Raw genomic sequence first — 24882 nt, forward strand, 5'->3', positions numbered from 1 at the left:
TCTCTCTCTCTCTCTCTCTCTCTCTCTCTCTCTCTCTCTCTCTCTCTTTTTTTTTCTTTCGACCCAATTAACGCGAGCAACCACGGCTACGGCAAAAATCACCGTGATAATCGCGACAGTTGCCGCACATTCTCTCATCGTTTCCGTGCAATTAGATCCACCACAACCGCCAATTCCAGCTCGCAGGCGTCGCCGTCGCTCCACTCGACTTGTATCGGTTTCAACCAATTACTCGTGCTTGGCCACGTGCCTATCGCCACGTGCGCTCTCCACTTTTCAGTTGCAAAAAGTCCGTCAAGAAAAGATGCAAGATAACAACGAGATACGTTCCTCCTTCTCTCTTCCTCCGGGTACTTTGCGTTCGCGAGATCATCCGGTTCGACTTCAATTAGATTCGATCGGCGTAAAGGTGCAGCGGGAAAGGAGCGTGTCGGGTAGAAATATCACATACACACACACACATACACATCCGCGTGTATCTCGATAATAATATCTATTTATCTACAATAACCTCTTCTATATTTCATAAAAGATACTCGACAGATCGTTGACAGCGAGTAACGATAGCCAACTGAATTAATGAGAACTAGAGTTCAATAGCGCGTGATGCGCTCATTTACATGTGGTCGAGCGCGTTGCACATTATTATTACTATTATTATTCAATCTAAGATCACTAAAGTAGCTACGAGATCAATCTGTCGTTAAATCATGTAAATCGCTCATCGTCGATCAGGCGCGTGCTTCTAATGTATATTCTTGATTTATATTACGAAGTCGCAGCATGATTTCTTTCGGTCACGACGAAAAATAGCCCATCTCCGTCATCTTCGTTTATCTTTGCAAACCTGACGCTAACTTTGCATCTGTAACGATGAAACGTGAACAAAACTTACACATCATACACTTCATATGAAAGTTGCAACATTTTTACTTCAAACAATTTTAAGACGCATTTGGTATCAAACGGTAAAAGTTGTTTTTTCAGAAATATTCAGAAGATACATTTTTTTATTCGATGCGTTCTGAAATTTATCAAGGTAAAAATATTGCAACTTTTCTTTACATACATTGAGATACGCCAATTGCACACTTTCCTACAAATCGAACTTTCCTACAAATCCACAAAGTTTTTCGTCGAATTCAGCTCTCGAAAGACAATCGGCTACGACCGATCGACTTCATTCCGTAATTACATATTTACATGTTTATTGAATCTCCTCGATTAATACTTCGCATGCAAAAAGAAAACGACAGGAGGAAACAATCTTCGACAGAACTTTCCGAGTGCAGGAGAAAATGTCTACGACATTTGACGTGAAGATTCGACGACACGTGGAAGCATGATCGACGTGGTATCGGTTAATAATTTCAATCGTCCTCTGGATCACTTTCAAATACGAACAATATATAAATTTTAAACATAACGCGTGTTCAAAAGGTACAACCAACTTGAATAATGGAAAAAGTAATCCAAATATGCACAGACACCGTTCTTATGCGTTGTTCATTACACACACGGAGAGAAAAACTTTGATAGTAAAAACTACTATAGAATTTTGCAACCGAGAAACATACCAACTGCTTTATTATCCTTACGTTTCGTATCTGCACAGAAAAAAAGATTTGCTAATATATATATTAGCAAATCTTTTAACTATCACAACTAAATAACTTTGCTATGAAAGCAAGAAAATTTGCTCCTGCAGTTAATATTTTTAGTTGTCCATATATTAGCAAATCTTTTTTCCGTGTGCTGTTTATATTTAATAACTGAAATCTACTGTCATAAAATATACCATAAGTACTGTGTTTATTGGTGAGATAAATTCTACAGTAATCTTCCCGTAATTTTCATATCTTAGTATTTTGACAATCTTGATATTTTAGTAATTTTTTAATTATTGTATTTTTGTTTTGTTTTTTGTTACTATGTAAAAATTATGACCAAATTACTATATATTTGTTTAAAAATATTATACGCGTTTGATATCTTACCACAAAACTACTTGAATATTTTTATGTAGTTTTTATTCGATAGATCATAAAATTTATTATTTCTACACGAAAAAAAAGGTTTGGTTGAATTAACCAAATATCTAGTCGAATATAAACGATTCAGAAATTCTGATTGAAGTAACCCGAATTCTGTTTAAGTTTAACAAGATGTTTGGTTGACTTAAACAGAATTCGGGTTACTTTAATCGGAATTTCTGAATCGTTCATATTTGACCAGATATTTGGTTAATTCAATCAAACCTTTTTTTTTCGTGTATAGTGACCTATATTTATAGTACAATATTATTTATAGTACTATATTTATAGTACAATGTATCAATATATTTCAGCTTTACAAGAAATATGAAAAGAAGTATTATTTTAACGTGTAATTTTACTACAATATTTTTTCTCCGTGTGACAATCTGCTCTAACTCCTTGCGTTGGCATTTATTTGGCGGACTCACATACATGAACAACAAATTTTAGCTGTGTAATTGAATGAGAACCAGATGAAAATTCAGTGACGAGAAATAAGAATTATTTCGACTGAAAACACTTATCTAAACATTCAATTGCATTAAAACACGATTACTAAACGTAATGAACTAAAAATAATGAACTGAGTAGAAAGCTTCTACAGCAATCTTTTGTTCCTACAGTCGACTGATTAAGGCAGTTGTAAATGCCATATTTTCAATGTTGTATCAAGGAGATTACTCATAAATTTAATATTTATCAAACAAAAATATGTTTCTATATATTTATTTCACTACCTAAATATAACTGTAAATGTGAAACGAAACTTATATATATCTATATATTTAAAATATACTATTTTAGGAAATGCCACTTCTCATTACATCATATTTTGGATTAAAATGTTTTCTTCTAATTATTACAATAATTTCGGATTAATTGCCGGCAAATAAGCAGCAATTTTCATGGCAGCAGAACATTGCTGCAATATTGGCACAATTTTCATAGCATTAGATTTCTATAGGGTCAGCTCCTTTTATATACTGACAACATTTTTGTTATATGAGGACGCATCTTTGCGTACTTGTGCTATAATGTTCAATTCTCAATTTAGTTATTATTCAGACAATATATCTCTATCATCTAAAATATCTCTATCTGGAAATGACGTTAAAAATTGCAACACTTTTCTTCGATGAGTTTGCAACGCATTCCGTATCCAACAGAAAAATGTATATAAAAAAATATGTAAAAATGTAATCTCGAGAATTACTAAGAAAAAAATGTTCTTATTAGATGCATTATGCATTACAAAACTCATCGAAACAACTCTTAATCAGCCAACTGTACAATCGACTTTTTCATCTGGTCCCTATTCTCCTCAGACAATAAAAAATTAAATTACACTAACGGGGTTATTTGTTTCATATAAGAAAAGAAAAGCTATATTTTCTTCGCGCCATTTGTTGCATAAAGCAATTTTGCACGGAAAAAAGAGTTAGCTGCATCAGTAGAAATCTATGTGTGGCTAAATCTCGTTGTAACATACGAATATTTAAAAGTATATCTGCCGGTAGACACACTATATTTAGCTGTGAAACCGAAGTAGTGGCAACAGCAACAAAAGTTTCGGTTGCAGCAGTAAATTTTTAGTTACAGCAACGAATATTCATTATCAGAAAATCATAATTAGCTGCGCCAGAGAAATCCTCTTCTCCCGTGCAAAAGAATGCAAAACGAAAATCTCTTAAAGTAATTCACTAATGATTTTGAGAATCCCAAAATTACCGGAAATATATATCTCCGTGACAACACTTCAAGGTGTAGTGACACTCACGACACGAATGGTCCGTCCGAGTCTCTCTTCCGTTGCGCTGATCCAGAAGTCATCTCGAGATCTTTGGAATCCTGCGGGTTAAAGGGGGCAACCGTGTACGTAGGTGACATTTCGGAAGAGCGCGGCCGCCGTGGAGAGAAACGCCGCCGTCGAGGCGGTGGATGGTGCTGGCGGCGGCGGTGGTGGTGGAGGATGACTGGTCTGCGTTTGTGCGTTGTAAGGTGAGCAATAAGCGTCTATGCTACCGTGATGAAGACCGTGCACCAGGAGTTCCTTCTCGACGGTGGCCTGATGGCGCAGCTGCTCCAGCCGCAGTTGGTTCTGCCGTTTCCACTTTGTCCTGCGAATTCGCCGTTATGCACGTACTGTTACATATACGGGAATTTTCGGGACATTTTGGAGTCCAAGCTAATCCTTTAACCGCCGTTTGGCGAATTGTGGAACTAGATATAAACGTAGACAGTGCTTGGATCCGTCCATATTGACTTATTAATTATTAATCATGGCATGTCATATCATTATCATTCATTTTTTATCTATTCATTGTCGTTCTTCGCCTCCTATTTACTGCGATTTTTGTTTTTCCCATTATTATATCACTCGGTATAATTATATATTATTTTTTATTCTTTTTATTTTTGTGTTATTTATACTTTGTTTATATTGCAGATTCTTTTATCTCTTTTTTATCCTCTCTCTCTCTCTCTCTCTCTCTCTGTGAATATCTGTACTACTGTTACTTGTAGCCGAATATTATTCTGATTTTTTTTCCAGAGTATATATATAATAAACCAGTTAATAATTATATTCTATTCATTCATAAACTATTAGTATAACTCAAATATTTCTATAGTTAAATACCGAAGTTGTATTCGAGTACTTAAGAGTTTACAGGATTATAATAAGAGTAAAAATTAAGTAAAATTTAGGAAATTGTAAATAGTTATAAATTAATAAGGATATGTACATTAGTTAAATATTAAGATATTGAAATAAACGCAATATTGTCGCGAGGTCAATGAATTTTTGCGAATTTCTTTCTTAAAAATAAATCTTTAAGAATAGAAGAATAAATAATTTTTTCAATTGAGAAATAATCGAAAACAACTTGAACCGCAAAGGGTTTAAGAAGATTCATTGTCTAGATTTAAACTGCCTCACAAATTGAGCTTTCACAAGCTGAAATTTCCCACATACCTTCTGTTTTGATACCAGGTCTTCACCTGCGTTTCCGACAGCGACAAGGCATCGGCGACGTCACTGCGATCCGCCACGCTCAGATACTTCTGGCAACGAAATTTTCTCTCGAGGTAAGCGAGCTGGGCATGAGTAAAGGCGGTACGTCGTCTTCGCGGTTTTCTGCCAGTCGGCGGTGCGCTGCTAGTCACATTACAGGACTTTCCGGATGTGGTCGCGAGACCAGGCGACGGCGAAAGCGCCGGGGGAGGACTTCCTAGACGCGTGCAAGGACTACTGCCAGGATCAATGGTGTCCTCGGAATCCGAGTGGACGGCTGAGTCGTCCTCCGAGTCTTCTGCAATAATGGAACAGTAACTTTACTAACATTTAGGATTGATTGTTCCAATCTCTTGGTAAACTATCTGACAATTAAATCATATATTTGTCTTCGTTTTTTCCTTAAATTGGACAGAGACAGACATATGATTTGACTGTTTAAATAGCTGTTTAGACAGACACATAATTTAGATAGCTTGCCAAGAAACAATCGACCCTTAACGTATTTTCGATGGCATATCTTCGTTCGCACTTTCTTCATCTATTCTTTAATTCTTCATAATAAAATTTTTAAATTTTCTCCTGCCAAAACGACTTTTTAAGTCGAACTTTTGTAGTATTATTTATATATTATTTATCTGGTATTCCTCTGTTAATATAAGAAAAATTGAGGATTCAATTTAGAACAAACAAAATTCAGGATTCGGAAGGTTAAATTGAACTATATCGTTATATGCATGATGATTTATCACACTGGAAATCACTGTAATCTCCATAAACACAATCGACAGTCACGAAATATTGAAGTCACTATAAAAAAAGATAAATTTCTGTGCTCTAATTATTCTTTAATGAAGCGTGCGTCACGTTTTATCGTGAGATAAAATAAATTGCGTCTAAACTCGTCAACTTAAGGCATAACTGTAAATTTCCATATCATCTTGTGGGAAATAGAGTTCGTTATGCGAGTGATATTACTTTATCATTGTTGAGATATTATTACTTCTGTGTATATTATTAGGATTCGATTGCCTCTGTAGAAGGGAGAAACGGATGTGGAAGGCGGATATAAAAATGCGTTCCTCCGCTCTTTTGTATCAATAACAACCACAACTACTTTCCGGCTGATGTAATCGGCGAGTCCTCTCAGTCGGTCGGGCAAAATCCATTACCGAAACAATAAACTAGCGGACGACTCGAGCGACGGTGATCGATCCCGGTTAGAGCAAACCATCTCAATTAGCGCGGCCCATTGTACCCCCTCACGATCAGCCAATAAAGTCGCGACGGCGCACCCGGGGGGTAATAATCTTCGATGAAAATCCACGACGCTAACGAGCTCTAACGAATCTTTCGGCACCTCGGACCATCTGTAGAATCGCTTCTAATGGGGCACCACTTCCGAGGGGATTGCGGAGGGGTCACCCTTGGTGGCCTTATATGTATGATGGCGATTTAAATAATAGGAGCACACCACGGGGTCCGCTTTCTAACGAGAACGCCGTCGACCAGCCACGCGTCCAAAAATGCTCGCGTGAAAAAAATAAAGGAAGAAAAAAGAGAAGAACTGCGAAATTGACGGGATGGAGGCGAAGAATTCGCGTGGCGATTTCGCCCTTCGATAACAATCATCTGAACACCGATTTATCCTTCTTTGTGTAACTTTGAATGTTTAATTTTATTCATTCATGATCCCCGCCGTTCATGAAGGTCGTTAAATGGCGTGGACTGAAGTTCATGGAAGATTAAAATTAACCTGCTTTTATAGATCACCAACGTTAGTCATTTTGACTCACATCTCGAATAATTACTCCCTGTGATTTCATTAAAAAAATATTTTTTAAATATTGGTTGCTTATAAATACATATATTATTAATAAATTACTTTGATTCTCTTTGTATAACAAATTATGAGAAACGTTAAGCCAAATTACAAACGAAAAAAGCAATTAAGAGAGTTAAAATGACTTCATGTTAGCAATAATAGATTACTAGCAATTTAAAGCAATTTAGAGTTAAGAAACGCGATTCTGCTCTATCAACAATTGCAACTAATCGACTAAAAATTTATCACATGGTTCTAATCAGATTGATCTCAATCAGTTATTTGTTTTTTATAAAGAAATCTTATCGTGTCCTGATAAGTCATTTTAACGCAGCGTGACAATCAGAAGTTTATTAATAATGATTATTAATAATTAGGACAAAGTAAAAATTATTTAAATGTAAATATAATTTAATAGTGTAGTTCTATTTTTCTCAGTGTTTTCCCGAAAAAGTTTTGTAGCAAAATATTTAATTTCTCCTAATTTACTTAAACTATTGTATATTTTTTTAACTCATATAGCAGATACAAGTTAGATATATTTTGTATTCAATTTTTTCAAAGTTCTTTAAAAAAATTAATAATAAGGAGAAAAGAAATCCAGGCGTGCTTATTAAAGAAAACAAAATCTGGCGGGAATCGCGCAGTGATTTTACTTAAATTATCACTGCAGAGATGAATCAAAGAATTTTTTCCGTGCACTTTATACAAAGCAGGTTATTAAATCGGGTAAATGATTGAGATTAACCTGATCAGGATTATGAAATAAAGAACACCGCACTAATCATGTTATAAGCAGGTTACAAGCTACAACGTATGAGAACATCAACTTGACTTCATCGAATTTCAATTTCACATATGATTAGTACAAAGTTCTTCCTAATCAAGAAAGGGGGGAGGCATTTGCTTATCCAATTATTATTACCGTAAGATGGAGTTACTTTGTGACCGTAGGGGTTACTTTGTGACACAGTGAATATTGGTCAATAGTGATAATTATCACTATTGACCAATATTCACTGTGTCACAAAGTAACCTCATCTTACGGTAACTAGCTTTCACGTCGAAACACTTTCTCCGCGATAAAACTACCTTGGACTCGGTCGGCCAACACGTCCCCCAGGAGGTCCCTGATCAGGAAGGACTTGTGCTCCTGCATCATCGTCCTCGGGGTGGAACGGCGCGGCCACGACACTCGCGCGGCTGCCAATCGAGGTTGCAGTCGCGCTGAAGCGACGCACGAACAACAACCACAACAGTAACAACAGTAACAACAACAACAATCAGTCGCTATCCGTTCTATCAGTCCGATAGAAACTGTATCACTGCACTTGCACCGGGAGATCCGACTGTCATGCTACCGTTCGGATGCTGCGTGTCGTTCTGCGTGACCGATGGTAGCCGCGCGGATGACCGAAAACGTCCTCAAAAACCCTGGTCCTCGCCTTCGATCTCGCCCGACGTCCTCACCGCCGCCGCCGCCGCCGCCGTCGTCGTCGTCGTCGTCGACTACGGAAGCACGCGAGGCGAACCACGCGGGGGTGGAGACACAAGGCTAAGAAGTTATCGCGCACGCGGATGTAGGGGGGTACGCGCTCGCTTACCCCTCCATACCGCCCCTGCAGCCCCTAGCGAATTAATCCGTCCGTTTATTTCGAACGGGCTGCCTAATGCCCGCGCGATTTCGCAGCCATTTTGGGGGTGGCTGCGCCATGCTCACCCCGACTTGGTCTCGGCATTGAGCGTCTTCAGCGATTGGTGCGCGGAAGCTGGAGCGCGGTGGCGAGACGACGAGGTCCCGACATCGCCATTGGTCGGAGGAAAGCACCCTGTGCGAAAGGGGGGCGATAGCGCGGCACATCCCCCTCGTGCCGGCAATCCGGTATACCGGTGCACGCTTCGGTTTAAGTGGACCCAGCAGGGGGTTTGCGGAGGGTCGGTGGTTGCACTGGAAGCTGAAGATAGGCGGATGGAAGGGCGGCCAGGGGATCCTGAGGACGCGGGATGCGGGGAAGAGAAACGAAGGCAGGTGCAGACGGGGGAAGTCATTGGCGAGCGATTACGGCGAAACGAGAGGAACAAATTGAATGTGAAACTTTTCTCTGCGGCGCACGATACAGCTGCCTTCTATGATTTCAGCGAGTTGAAAAGCGGGACACTTGCCGAGTTACCACTGTTATCGCGTCCCGGTCGCCTCGTCGCTCGCCCACGGCTTCGTTACGATTGTTACGCCCTCCCCTGGATGCAACGGAGGATGCGAATGCAACGAACGAACATTTTCGTTACCGCGCGTACTCTCGAGCTTTTTCACCGGGCTGATGAACGCGACAGTGTAACCGATTCCGGAGGAAAAGTACCATTTTAATAATACGGAATCTAATCACAGAAGAATACGGGTCAAGTTAGCCCAAGACTCATGCTGACCGTGCGTTTTGTTTACGTGTTTATTGTGAGAGAGTACCAGCAGTGCAAATTCAAGTATATTATTTTGGGTGAATGCTCTTCTTGCACATTTCTTAGCGTCTTAAATCACGCCATTTACATTTAAACATTTTACATTGTAATTTACATGTCTTAAACATGTTAAGTGACGTGATTTAAAAGCGCAAAAGACATATAAGAAGTGCTTCAACCAAATTACACGCTTAGGGGAGACCGGGGCTAAGGTTTTGTATAAAATATGTATCCTGATTGGTAGTCTCAGAATAATCCACGAGAAGTCTCCACAGTTTCCCTGCCGGCCCTTAATTATGGGCCAATATGGTCGTCCGTCCATATACTTTATTTGCATCATTTTATAAGTGAAAATGGCATTTATTGCCAGAAACAGTATATCATACATTTGCAAGAAATTTCATCCTAATTAGTGACACATCACTTAATTTTATTCAGTCACGATGGAGAGGCTCGAAAATTTCCTATGCTTTTACCAAATCAGATTTTTTCTATTTCTTAACTGCAATATTATACCGATTTTAATGAACTTAGAGAAACATAGAGAAACGAATTTATGTTCTAGAAAGACCATTTCGCGATTTTGTATTCTCTATTCCTCTCAAGATAAATATTAAAAAAACACATGAGCAACATATCCTTGAGGTCGTATAGTTTTCCTTTTAAGAATAACACTTGTATTTACAGTGAGTGGAAAGAGGATCGCAAACTGTTCTTTTTAGAACGTAGACAGAGTGCCTGTACCTTAAAAGGAACCTTTTGCGATCCTTTTTCCACTGCCGCTTTCACAATAAACACATAAACGTGTAGCCAACGTAATCCATGGGCCGACTCAACCCGGTCTGTTCTACCCGTAAAGATCACTGATCACTTATTTGGTTTTAATTTTTATAATTATTTAGTTATTATTATTAATATTTCTATATTATCTGATTATATATTTATTTACTTAACCATAATGTGTAAGCTGTCGTTTACGGTAGCGCGAGACAGAAGGAAAGACAACGTCAAGCGTAAAAACGCAACTTGCGAAATCACGACGAAATCAATTCGCTTACCACGAGAAACCCGGAATATAATAATACACAGGCTGCGCATCAGCGCGCGTTTGCATAAATACGTCCTTGACAGTTCAGGGATCTGCCCTTCTCCCTTTTCCCTCTGTCCTCCCCCTCTGCCCCACTCCCCTGGTGGGCCACTCGTGCCGCATTCGTTGGCTCGAAGCTAGAAGTAGTTTGCAAGCGTAAATATGCATGATGCATGCAACCCCATCCCGTGTGCTCCACTATACCCTTCCTCTGCGTCCCTCGCGCTACTTGCCGAGCCCACCTTCCCCTCCTCCCCCTCTCTCCCTGTTCCGTTTCTCTCCCCGACGGCATACCGTTAGTCTATTCATCGCACTACCACTTACCCCTTTTAAGCACCTGCGGCATGCGGTCGCATAAGCGTGTGTGTTTCATGCTACCTACCCCTGCCTATCTATCTATCCACCTACGGCCGCGAAATCACCCGGGGTGAATTCAGCGACGCGCAGTATCGTCGAGTGCGCGCGCGGGCGGGGATAAGAAAAGCTACGTGCGAGTCGGCAAGGTTCTGCGTGTCTCTCTCGTAGAATCTCCCGCAAAGAACTGTGAACGTGAGAGAGCTGCGTCGCGGATGACGACATTTCGTCGAAGAAATTAAACGCCGTACACGAAGTTATACACCGGAATCAAGTAAACGTAACTTACTTGTAATTTGTAACTTTAAAGTAAACGTAACTTTACCTTTTTAAACCCAGCAATTTTTCTATTAATTTATGTGTTTTTTATGGCTCGTAATATATAAATATTTACTTCGAAGTAAATATATATTAATTTACAAATGAATTTCTGCATAAGTAAATCGTTCAAAATTAGCAATGAATGAATGAATTTCAACTCAATTGTAAAATCCGCACGAGAAAAAAGGTTTGGTTGAATTAACCAAATATCTGGTCGAATATGAACAATCCAGAAATTCCGATTGAAGTAATCCGAATTCTGTTTAAGTTAACCAAAAATCTTGTTAAACAGAATTCGGGTTACTTCAATCGGAATGTCTAGATCGTTCATATTCAACCAGATATTTGGTTAATCCAACCAAACCTTTCTTTCCGTGCAGATTTTACAATTGAATTAAAATTCATTCATTCATTGCTAATTTTGAACAATTTACGCATACACTTCTACTTTAAACAACATTTTATTTCTATTTAACAATGCATTTTTTAATCTAAAGTATTTACTGAATAAACTGAAGTAAATATTACTGAATCAAGAATAAGATTTTTTTTATTATGAAACGTATATTTTTCTTTGAAATTAATATTAAATTTCATACAGTAAATGTCCTCTTATACGAAAAAAATATCATATTGGATGTATAGTCGAATATATTTCTACTTCTAGTAAATATTTATCTTATTATTTACAATTGTCTGAATGTATTTATGTGTGTGTGTATTTTATTAATATTTATACACTGAGAAAAAGATATTTAAAAATTTATTTGTAGAATATAAGATTTATATATTACAGATAAGTTTTCAACTATTTTTCCTCAGTATATAACCTACATAAAATATATTATATATTTTTGTGAAGTTTCATCTTTATAATTATCATTTCTCTCTTTTCTTTCTTTTCTTACACTGATTTGACTGAGAAAAGATCATTAAATAGCGAAATTTGTCATATATGCTAAATTCTGTAAAACTGACGACGCCAGTAAATTTACTACAGTTTTTAAATTTTCTGGGACCACACTTGTTTTCAGGTTATTACACAAGCTGTAATGTTCACCAGTTAGACACCGCGCTTAGCGCAAAAAACGATTTTTTTTAATAAAAAACTAATTTCGTTATATCTAAAACGATGATAAATAGTAATGGTCCAAGACCTTATATAGATATCTTTATAAATTTCTTTAAAAAAAAATTCGTAAGAACCTCGTTTTTTTCGAGTGTCTGTGTGAATCAAAACCTTTCCTTAATCCAATCAAACATTTTGAATTTTTGATTTTTGATATCGTCGTCGTCATTGTTGTTGCTGTCGAATTTCGCAACGGAAGCTGTCAGCGCGACCATTCGCATAGCATTAATTAAGGCATCAATTAATCCCGATTGTTTGCGCTCATCTTGAAACGAGCTTTTTCGGCGGGCACAAGCGACGCCGCGTGGCGTCGCATAAAAGCGTCGCATCCACGCGTTTCCTAAGTCGTCGCGTTGCCTGACGGAAATCAACGGGTGGGCGTCGGTAGCGTTTTAGATGACGGTGTCATCAGCAAACGAGGGAGTCTCCTCCTTGCTAGAGTAAGCCGAGATTGGCGCGCGCGTTTCGGAATTCATTAGGATTAACGTATGCAGGAGATTAATTCAAGGGGCGGCAAAGCGGCCAGGCGCGTCCTTCACGGGCGCGGGAAAAGGGCGCCATGGAGGATCGCCGGAATAAATGCGCGCCGGGAGACCGACTAAATTGAGGATCGTCGAGGCTGCGAGAAACAAAGAGGGCCAGCCCCTAGCTGCGATGTTTTCTCACCGACCGCGAGTGAGGAAGCAACGCATTAATCGCCCTTGAAGTCGCCTTTCGATCAGCATCAACGACGGGAAAAGACCGAGTATCCGAGAATCGATTGTTTTTCCGAAATAATTTTTCACTATTTCGGAAATCAGCCATATAACATGCTGCCCAAACTGCGTAAACTTCCGAAAGATGTCAATTCTTAAAATACAAGTAGCATATATGAAATGGGAATAAATGAATTATTACAGAATGTCTCGATCTATTTCTCGGGTACAAATATAATAATTTTTACTATGAAATTCTTTCCACGTAGGCACCTTTAGGACGTCTTTTAGAAATTTGTGCTGTCTGAGTCGTTAGCAGCGTCACGAATGTGACATACCAATTTCTTATAAGAAAACAACGTATGTGTGACACAATGAAAACAAGATTTTTCTTTCTGTGTTATGTACTAATATACTCAAACAAAGAGTTCTAGTCATAAAATGCTATTTTCTGTTAATATTATAATTTAAGCAAAAACTCTTGTCGAAAGAATATTATCCCTCTTCTGATAAAATGGACTGTCCAAAATCTACTAGATTCTAATATTTTTATTCTAATATTCTTATTCTAATATTTCTTATTCTAATATTTTTTCCTTGAATCAAGAAGAATATGTTTGAAGAGGAGAGAAAACCTTTCTACTAAGAAGAAAATATCTAAGAAATAAAAGATATTTATTCAATGCGTACTAATAATATGTTTACATATACTAATATAAAGTATTTTTTTTAATAAAAAAATATAAGTTTTCTTAAAACTTTAATTTTTCATGAGAATAGTTATTTATCTTATTTAAACAGAACAAATTAGATTTAAATAAATATATTCTTTTATATTTAAAGCACAAGCATTATTCAATTCTTTAACCAGGAATACTTTTGGATTGTGCTAACACATTGACTGGATAAAACTGACCTTCACACTACGTATTGTCTTTTCAGCTCTTGTCATAACCCGATACCACGTAAGCTCGTAAGCAGTGATTTTCAGATATGACAACTAGATGGATTATTAATATTACTAGAAAAAAACCGTTTCGACTGTACGTCAATCTATAAAAAAGAAAATTTCTTGAAGAAAATGAAAGTCAGTAAAGAAATAAAAAAATTTACGGAATAGATAAAATTGTTTTTGTCACCGTCGCTAAAATATGTTAAAGAACCTGTATATATGTGTATATATATGTGACTATCGCAACGGCTGATAGCTGTTCACTGAAAAACTCACTTAGTTGAGTTAATCAAAAATTGGTTAAAATAAAGTGGAACAAATGTTTTGGTTGTGAGAACTAATATTTGATACTTTGAATCAAAGGTTTGATTTTTTGAAACAAAAATGAAACAGGTTTAGTTTCAGAGAATTAAATCTTTGATAGAAAGAACGAAATTTTGGCTCTCAACCGAAACATTTGTTCGATCTTATTTTAACCATATTTTGGTTAACCCAACTAAACGAATTTTTCAGTTGTGTCCAGAGTGAAAGTCGAAGAAATTCGTGGGACGCATATATGCATCCACAGTACTCAAGAGATAAATTATCGCTCGGGTCTAATTCGGAAGAAAATTTGCCGCGCCCATCCATTAGCACATACGATACTCTAAACAATCGCGCAATTTTCTCAATTACAGCGATTCAACGAGGCTTCCTCGTGAAAGGACTTAATTCGGCGGTGGTTTGAGCGCGCGCGCGCGAGAAAGAAATAGATGCAGTTTATCGCATTTATATCGTGCGCCCTCGATGAAGGCAAATAAATGATAATAAGAGCGAAGGGTGGTTCGCGTGGAATAACCTACAAACCATCACCCCGGCTGGCTGATCGTTATCGGCAATTTGCGACATTCGCTCCCTCGTGGGAGATCCGTGATCCCATCTCTCCGAGTGCTTTTCGTTCTCTCTATCGCGTTTACGTTGTACAAATAGGATTTCGTCAGCGACGAATCGCACGACGGGGTACGACCGAACAAATCTGTAAATTAGACGTATGGGCGATTCAATTTTCGCCAATGCGACATTGCACTGGGATGAGTGCGTTGTTACAAATCGTTTGTATCGCGTAAGATATCCCGGTAAACGTAATGTAAAGGTCCTACAATGGGATTGGCAGCAGGCAGTAAGACGCAAGCAATAAACAAATTGATCAACTACAGCCAATTATTACAAGAATAATCGACTATGGTTGGTCAATTTGCTTACTGCTTACGTCCTACTGTCAATCCTATTGTAGATGGACCTTTAAAGTTGATTTTGAAACTTGAAAAAAGATCGTATAGGAATATAAAGTAGGCAAAGACGAAGCGAAGAGTAGCTACAAAATTAGATAATAGAGAGAGATAATCGGCACAATAAGTAAAACAGACAATAAATAAAAGAATAGAAAATAAAGTAGATAAGAAACTTAGCGAGACGAGGATTACAAATCGAAGTAAACATCCTGCGAGAAGATTAAGAAAATGACTCGGCCAATGAGACGGTGCCATCGGGATTGGCGAAATCGGATCAATGTTATAAAAGTGGAGGAGACTAGGGGACTTATTCGTGCGCGCGCTCGTGAATTAGCTTTATGTTCAATGTGTAATAAAGTTTAGTTCTTTCATAGCCTAGCCTATAGTCTGTCTCTCTCACTATCTAGCCGACTCTTCTCCTATTCATCTCCGGATTCCTTACATTAACATTACATCAATGTTATAATTTCTCACTGAACGATGTAGCTGTTGCACGTAAAATACGTTATATTGCACTTACATTATTGAGTGAGAAATTATAACATTAACAGTTACTGTTAATTGATGTTTATTGGAACTAGCTCATAGTAAAAATAATCATCGATATAAATTGATATGCGAGCACAAATTATTCGTCACATTGCTGATTATATGTAAAATACTATTATTAAAATAAATAATAAAATAATAATAATAAATAAAATAACAATAAATAAAATAATAATAAATAAATAAAATAATAATAAAAATGTAATTATTAAAACATAACACAGGCCCACAATTTAAAACAAGTTATCTGTGCTGGAGGTCTGACTAGGTGTATACGTATTTTGGGTTGCTGAATCCAAATCCGGTGTCAGATTTGCTCCATCACCCTTGAGTTTCCCGGAAAATCGAGGAAATCGTGATAAGGAGCAGATATCCAGGTTTTTACGGAGACATGTATTCAAGGAAAATTCTAGAGTGACGAATAACTCTATAACCCCACAACCAACGTTGAAAATACATTATATACTTCAACATCTGATGACTAGAACAATCCAATAACCCAATAACCCATATACCATCATACATATTCGGTTTTAGTTCACCCATCAATCCTTTAACATCGCATAGATTAGAAAATCTAATCTATGCGATGCCCTATCATGGTCACATTCATGTTATTGTCCACGAGATGGAATCTTTTTTCTATTCAAAATATCAATTCTACAATATATGATCGTTGATCAGATAAATCCTGCTGCTTCAGAAAATGTTGGAGACGATGACAACTGTCTCGTAAGGGGATGTGTAGAATGATTCGTTTTCCATGTTGAAGTACATAATATTTTCAACGTTGATTGTGAGATTATGGGGTTATTCGTCACTCTAGAATTTTTCTTGAATATATGTCTCTGTAAAAACCTGGATATCTGCTCTTTTTCGCGATTTCCTCGATTTTCCGGGAAACTCAAGGGTGATGGAGCAAATCTAACACCGGATTTGGATTCAGCAGCCCAAAATATGCATAGTACACCTAGTCAGACCCCCAGCACAGGCAACTTTTTTTAAATTGTGGGCCTGTGTAATTATCATACACACACTCTGAAGCAAGCGAGATCGCGGATTAATTGAGATGGTTTTAGGAAATTCGGCAAAAAATGTGGAACGCTTCACGATTTTGCGTGTCATCCTTGCGCAGGGGCCATGCTAATCTTCTCTGTATCGTTCCAATTTTAGTATATGTACTGCCGAAGCAAGTACGGTAGTTTACTTTTTCGTTCGTATATATATACGAAATAGTAAGAATAGAATGACTATCGAGAAAATCCCAATGCCGTAATAATATCGCTGCCTAATCCGCATCTACCGGAGGCTGGACGAACTAACTTGCCGCAGCAAGGATAGTACCGATGTCATCCTGATTATGTGCACTCAGGAATGCACTCAGATGATCAATATATGTCTGAAGAGATGTCATTTGAGAAATGAACAAAATTGTTGATAATATACAATTTTCGGATATACAATGAAATAAATACAATGGAGAAGCCACAATAAGAACCAACGTGAATGAACTAGATATTAATTATACAGATAGCACCGAGAATTCAAAAAGAATTCATTTGACACTTTATTTTTATGTCACCAATTCTGAATTTTTTTTTTATAAAAAGAATTCTTTTTATAAAAATATCTGAAAAAGAACTTAGAATTGGTGATATAAACATGAATTCTTTTGGGATTCTCTTTGCTATTTGGGTAATTAATATCTGCGAATAATTCTTAAACAGAAATTTGGTCAAATGAATAAATTTTATTTATTATTTTATTTATTATTTTAAACAAAAAAATTATATAATAAAATTAATAATAAGAGAACAAAGTATATTCGTACTTTGCACGCGAAATACACGAAGAGAATATTGTAGTAAAAATTATAATACAATTTTAGTAGAGCCCGAGAATAGACTGGCACTATTACGAAAATTAAGCATAGTAAAAAATGATCATAAACATGATAATTTTTACTACATTTATGGTAATTTTTACTATATTCATGATTACTTTTACTATACGGAGAAAAATAATTTTGCTCTTTTAGCAAAATCGTCGTTGCTACTGTATATTCGTAGTGACATAAAAAAAATTTAGTTGGCATAACAAATTATTCGTTATCAGAGTAGAAGTAGTTTCATTGCCAGGATAGAAAAAATTTGTTGAGTGTATTTGTCCTAAGAATCACGTTAATTTGCTATTGATACAAAATAATGTATCCTTAGCAAATTTATTTATTATCGCACCAAAACTGAAATTGCTTATATAAATTCATCATGGTTCTTAAAGCAAAATAAATTATTAGTAAATCGGCAAATTATATTCAGCAAATAGTGATTAGTACTCTTAGCAAATCTTTTTGCTATCCATATAATAAAGAAAAGATTTTGCTAGACCAGCAGAAAATTTGCTGGGCCAACCAATTATTTTTCTCCGTGTATGTCTTATTATAATTTTCATCATAGTTCCAGTCTATTCTCAGAGTAGTAAAATTGTATTGTAATTTTTACTACAATATTCTCTCCGGGTACATAAGACTGCAAAAATAAGTATGTATCCATTTGAAACTAATATACCCAAATTAACAATCATTCCTAGTTAACAAAGAATATTAGATCAACGTGTTGAAATATTCATTTTACGGGTATCTCTTGAACACTTTTGTTTAATATTTTAAAAACACTTCAAAGATATTACTGGATAATACGATCTCTTTGAATATTACAAGAATGTTTTAGAAATATTCCAGTGTGTCGAAGTTATTCGTAATGATGTTGATACAACGTTAAAAACTACATCTTAGAAAACATTACTTGTTACTAAATATCGTTGCAATAAACTACATCTTAGAAAACATTACATGTTACTAAATATCATTGCAATAAACGTTCTATTAACGATTTTTTACTGGGTTGTTTCATATACAGGGTGTCTGATAAATGTTTATTGGATTTGCATACATGAAATGCACGTGCGTAGCATAAGCAGAAACGAATCTCTTGAAAAGGTCTTCAAGACTTGAAAAAAATAAAAAGAATTGTAACGATGCGTTACTTCTTGAGTAACAATAACGAGTTACTTTTTTTTCAATAAGTCACGAACAATGATAACGCGTTACTTGTCAAAAGTAACAAAAAATTTTTTTCCATTATCGTCACATATTGAGCAGTACTCCTATTTATGTTTGCATTTTTATTTTGCAAAAGCATTTGTTCATCGAAACATGATAGAAAAGTGAGTTCTTTAACAAATTTTTTCGTCTTCTCTTGCTCTTCGATCCTACTTTCGGATCTGCTGTTCGACGAGCAAACGTCAATCAAAGCACGCTACACGCGGGCGGTTCGATCGGTCGGAAATCCTGGCGATGTCTGGAGCATCGATAATAATAACGACGCGGTCGCGGATCGTCTCGGCGAGCAGTTAAACACAGACAAAACGTCGACTGCGAAGGGGATCACGGCGGAGCGATCTGGAACACAAGCGGCGACAGGAGCGGCCGTCGATGTGCGGGGAGGCCCTCGAAATCGTTAACAATCGCGGCGCAAGCGAGATCTATTGACGTGCGACCGCGCGTGTGAATATAACTGGTGGTGAAGTTTTTTCTTTCCGTATGAAGCGGCATCGTCCGGCTCGTTGCGCTTTCACGGACAAAACCTCGGGCTTTAGCAGGAAAACTGACGTTTCTTTTTCTCTTTCCTTGTTTTTAAGCACTGCGCGCAGCAAACGCGCTGTTTCGCGCGAGAAAGCGTCGCGCCCTCTTTCTCCTCCGGGAGAGCTTTTTACGCGACTTGTTTTAATTACTTATCACTTACACCGTTCGAGATTTACGGAGATCGTTTAACACGCTTAAAATCGATCGATACACTGAGAATAATAATTGTTATTTGTAATTGTGACACGTGAATAGTGAAAGAATCATTGACAGAAGAACCATTTTTATAACAATCAGCGCTACCTCAGTGTTAACCCAAGTAGCACAGAGAATTTAAAAAGTATTCAGTCGTATGTCACCAATTCTAAGTTCACTTTTAGATGCAAAGAGAATTCTTCTCATTGAACTGAACTTTGAAGAATTCTGTTTGCATCTGAAAATAAACTCAGAATTGATGACATATGACTGAATTCTTTTTGAATTCTCTTTGAATTCTCTGTGTTATCTGAGAACGATAATAACTTTATATGAATATTGCTGCCTTTACTTTTTTGTTACAATAATAAGAACCCAACCAGACAGAAAAATCACGACGACGTCGAAATGATGAAGAAATTTATTAAAGAACTCATTTTTCTATCATGTTTCGATGAACAAATGCTTTTGCGAAATGAAAATGAAAAAATAAATAGGAGCACTGCTCAATATGTGACGATAATGAAGACAAATTTTTTAATGTAAAATCTCTCAAACTGTTAATGTAATATTTGTCTACTCCAAGGTTCTACAGCTTGTATATACCGATGCTCCAAAAAGAAAAATTTTGAAGGATATCAGCGTACTTTTTTATTTGAATTCAGAAGCTTAAGAATATCGAAAAAGTTTGCAAAAAAATTTCCACACATGCGTTAGGTTTTCTGCTGAATATAAAATAAAACAACACACATTTACGTAAGTTCTGCACGTAGAAGAAATACGAAAAGGATAGCTTGATTGTGTTAGTGACGATCATTTCCACGTTATCGGCATCCTTCAAGTTCGTCATCGGCTTCAGCATCCCCTTAATGAGCGTGCTAATCGTTAAGATTCGTCAAACGTGAAAAGCGAGCTGTAAATAGTCTAATTTGGACATTCACGAGGTGAGAACAACACGTCGAGTCATCGCGCGCGGAAATCATTTCGTACGTAACTCCCGATTTTGTTATTCCGTCGTCGCCGTAGTGCACGGAGCTATTGTGTTTCTTTTACGGAAAAAGAGGAGACACTCTTGAAGAATGATGGTTATGGGAAAAGGAGTGCTTGAACACGGACGTTGGTCAGGCCCCTGCGGTTCCAATTACGATTGAAAGGCGCTCCTGTTTGTTCGCCTCCTATAACTGCGGACTCTTCAGAGCCTCGTAGAGAACCGTACTCTAGTCCCCATGGCCACTTTCGAGCTCGATGAGCGCGTTTCCATAGCGAGTACGCGATTTTCGCGGTGACCTGCACCGGTCGCGGTGCTTTTCTTCCGCGAGGAAGACTATTCCGGCATTTGGATACAATTAACACGCGATCCTCGCGCTCGCCGACGGGCTAAAATAACGCTACACTGAGAGAAAAGACTGGTAATTATAACAAACTGCATTTAGTTATAGAAATTCGTTGAATCCTTAGTATCTAATACTAAATATTATAATAATTACCAAATATTTAATAGATCGGGAGTATGACGTAATTGCATTCACAGTAACATCAATTAAATAATTTAATAATAGTTACTTAATGTTAAATATTTAATATGAAATATATTACAGTTATGAACAGATATTTGATAATTGTTATGAAATTATTATATCCCATATAATAAAAGATTCAGTAGATACGAGTTCTATTTTGTTACTAGTATAAGTATGTTTTGTTGCAGCATAACGAAAAATTCATTCATTTGCAGTTATTACATCGTTTCAATATCTATTATTACAGATGGTTGGTTGAACCTACCAAAAATTTTGTAACTATTACAAAATCGCTTATTTTGCTCAACTATTCAATAAGTTTTATTTACCAAATATATTCTGGAAACAAATAAATTTTACTTCTGTCAAATAAATAATTTATTTTATAGAACTAAATTAATTAATAAGTATTGCCATAGCTTTGGTCCGCTATATTTACGTCTACCATTTAGTAATAGTAACCAAATTTTAGTAATATTTACTAAATCCTTCTCTCAGTGTACAGCCAACAGATCTAGCCAAAGGTAACAATCCGCGATATAGTCTTTCCCAACTATTAGAAAATGAACTTATTAGCATGATAACAATAGCTATAATTTTATATCTTTGCGCAACGATCAATTTCCCCCATTCGTTTCTTTTTCTCCATCCTTCTTTACGTTTCTTTTAAGTAAAAATAAAAGGCACCTTCTATTACCTAGACTTTTATAAATATTAGGAAGTACCTCCCTACGTTTCTAAAGATTATAGCCGTCGCTCATTGTTTATTAAAAAGTTAATAACAAAAGAAGTTTCATAAATATAAAATATAGTTTTTCGACATTGCATAACAATGGATCTAGTTTTGCATATATATGCAAATTGGTTGTAGTTATGTAAAAATAATTCACAATTCGATGAAGTATGTTTCGAAAAAAATAAAGATGAAAATTTAGTAAATATATATCTTAACGAGGAATGTTTACATATGAATGTGTGTGGATTTTTGTACATTATTGACTTTTTAAATACACACAGTATCGAAAATTTATATTTATTAAACTCTTTTGTTAATCACTTTTTCATAAACAATAGACAACGATAAAACCTGTTGAAGAGTACTCAAGAGGATGATTTTTATAATATTGTAATATTATAAAGGTCAAACTCTCATAGGAGATAACTCCACTTTTCGGTATTTTTATCTTCTTTTGTATTGTTTTCCTTTATATCTCGTTATGCATCGAATCATTTATCTATACTCTATGTTGTTATATGTTTATATTTTTATCTATTCTATATTATCACATGTATTCTATACAGAGAGAACGATTTGGTTGAATCAAATAAACACTTCTTTAGAATAGTCCAAACGAGTTTTTTGATTGACCGAACAAAATTTTGTTTGACGCAACAAAAATATTTATTTGCGCCTTAGTTCCAAAGAAATATTTTTGTTGTGTCAACCAAATAATTTGTTTAGACTGTTTCAAAGAAACATTTATTTGATTCAATAAATCGTTCTCTCTGTGTTATCATATTTCATGTTTCTTTTCTTCTACCTCAACGTTTATGTTGATTTTCATTTTAATCTTCTTATCTTTCTCCGTATATTTTTTATGTTTATATTTTTTCTCATGCATGTAATCTACGTTCTTGCAGGATAAGTCCTAGAATGTTATACTAAACGCTTTTATCTATTTATCTATCTGCCTCTGCCAGTCGAGGTGTGCTGTATTTTGCACAATTCTTTTAAAACACACGCCGAATAACATCGCGTGAGAATTGAAATAGTTTTTACAAATCATTAAGAACAGAGCGCTTACATTTCCATAATGTGCTATCTTGGGGTCGGAAAGCGGAACGCGATGCTGAACACACCGATTATCCGACGTAACCGCGTTCCTGCCTTCCGCGTAAAGTGCCGAGTAATCAAAGGAACGATTGTCGTCACAAAGGTGCTTGATTGGCTCGTTTATGCTACGGTAATGCCCGTGATACCGTACTACCGAGATGACACAGAACCCCGCGGGAACACGAGCAAGCCACCCCTCTAACGAGTTTCTATGAAATCGCGCATGTATCGTCATCGTCGGCGACGTTAAATCACAGATTTCTCTGTACAAATAATAAAGTTCCCACGAAATTTCTCTGCACAAATAATAAAATTGCAGCATAAAAGAAATAAACCGCCTTCAAAAACCTCAAAAACCTTAAAAAATATGAAATAATCTCGAGTCGATATTCCTACGTGCAATTCTATCCTAATATTCTAACGGTACTAAAAGTCGCACGAAAACTGACTATGTGTGATTGCGTCAATAATCATACATTTTTTTATTATTTTTCTATCTATATTTTATATAGCCAGTTATCCCATAATTTATCTTTTTTCGTATCTAATAATATTATTCTATTACTTACTTACTATATTACTATAATATTACTTACTTACTCTATTACTATAATATTACTATTACTTACTTACTCTATTACTATAATATTACTTCTAATAATATTAGAATATTAGAATAGGATTGTAAATACGTAGGAATATTGATTCAAAATTATTTCATACTTTTTAGGGCTTTTGAAGTTTTCGAACATAGTTTATTTTTTAAGTTATTTCATTTCTATACTTTTTAATTATCTGCTACAAGTTTGTTTTTGAAGTCGATTGAGAAAAATTCTTTTTTTAAGTTGGTTAAAAATTAAAAAATGTTATCTTGAGTCCTCTCTCTCTTTCTTTCAGAACACTCTGTACTGAACTAGAATATTTACCAAATGAAAAGCGTCACATTAATCCAGAAAGCAAATTAAACATTTCTCCGTATCACAGAAGCTTAAAATATTATATGTGCAAGAAAAATATGGCACGACGAGGCAGAGATACTCCACGTACATTAAAATACTCCAAATCACGTGCAATCAGACGCGCATCTAAAAATAACTTCAACGAGCATCGCGATTTCATCCCTCCTGTGAGTCGCCGGGGCATAACGATCGGCATTAAGGATTAAGACCGAAGCTATCAGGATGGTCTCGCAGCTGGAAGCCTCAGGCAGCGGCGCGCGCGCGAGGAGAGCACACCCCGTAGAGTCGGTCGACTCGGTGTGTATCAGCGTGCGAGCCAAGTTGGAAGGGTGGCTTGTTTACCAGCGACAGTTGATTTGACAAAGCCGCGGGTCCATTTATACGAGCGAATATTACAGGGGCGCAGTCGAGGGGCGGCTTGTTATCCGCTCATTGAAGTTAACCACGGGGCTAAGTGCGGGGGTGGTGGTAGCGACGGGGGCGGCGGCGGCGGGAGCGGGAGCAGTGGAAGAGGTGGAGGAGGCGACGAGGGTCGGTGCGTCGGCGGAGGGTAGGTAGGAACGAAGGAAGGGAGACGGTTTGCGAGAAAGCCCGCGAGCCAATAAGAGGCCAGATCGTCGCCGCCGTGAGTAACCAGCGGGCTTCCCGCCGGATTATTCGACCGAGATTGAAAAGTTAGCGCCGACTGTGCTGGCTCTCGCGGTATCCGTGGGTGGACGACGCCACCCTCGCGCAGCTTTTGCCGCTTTTCCGAGTAAAACAGCCGTCTGTTTAAAAGAGTATCGAGGCTGCCTGCAGAACGTCACATGCACATTTGCTTTCAATATGGCTTGCACATTTTCGTTTTAATGCAGCTTAGAATACAGCCATGGTCTAATGAGAGAGTTTAACTCGTGGGAATTAAAAATATATTGCTCATATAGTCTCTGCAAAAAGTCACTGAAAATTAGAAATACGTTAATATTTCTACCTTCCATATAAAAAAAAAAATATATATATATATATATATATACATATATATACAATTGAATAACAACATATTTTT

At 36.8% G+C, this 24882-nt stretch overlaps 1 protein-coding gene and 1 non-coding gene across 2 annotated transcripts; both read right to left on the reverse strand.

Moving 5' to 3' along the window:
• Positions 1-474: 474 nt before the first annotated feature.
• Positions 475-8265, reverse strand: LOC116846406 (barH-like 2 homeobox protein). The gene is made up of 4 exons (XM_032820181.1): positions 7967-8265; positions 5011-5347; positions 3765-4153; positions 475-865 (listed from the first exon to the last, which is right to left on the reverse strand). The coding sequence occupies exons 1-3, from the start codon at positions 8034-8036 to the stop codon at positions 3892-3894; spliced, it is 669 nt and encodes a 222-aa protein (XP_032676072.1). The 5' UTR covers positions 8037-8265; the 3' UTR covers positions 475-865; positions 3765-3891.
• An 8511-nt stretch (positions 8266-16776) lies between these two features.
• On the reverse strand, positions 16777-16883 carry LOC116846421. The gene has a single exon (XR_004378487.1). It is a non-coding gene; the product is annotated as a U6 spliceosomal RNA (small nuclear RNA).
• Between the last annotated feature and the right edge of the window lie 7999 nt (positions 16884-24882).

The sequence above is a fragment of the Odontomachus brunneus genome, unplaced genomic scaffold (assembly GCF_010583005.1).
Source record: "Odontomachus brunneus isolate Ranch 3 - 2012 unplaced genomic scaffold, Obru_v1 Obru_scaffold_063, whole genome shotgun sequence".
In the NCBI taxonomy this organism is placed as follows: Eukaryota; Metazoa; Arthropoda; class Insecta; order Hymenoptera; family Formicidae; genus Odontomachus; species Odontomachus brunneus.

Bases quoted from the DNA above. Each gene is read 5' to 3' on its own strand.
- LOC116846406 (XM_032820181.1), bottom strand. From the start codon at position 8,036: ATGATGCAGGAGCACAAGTCCTTCCTGATCAGGGACCTCCTGGGGGAC. The intron at 5,348-7,966 runs GTAGTTTTATCG...CCATTATTGCAG, and splicing joins GTTGGCCGACCGAGTCCAAG to AAGACTCGGAGGACGACTCA. The intron at 4,154-5,010 runs GTATGTGGGAAA...GCGAATTCGCAG, and splicing joins ACCTGGTATCAAAACAGAAG to GACAAAGTGGAAACGGCAGA.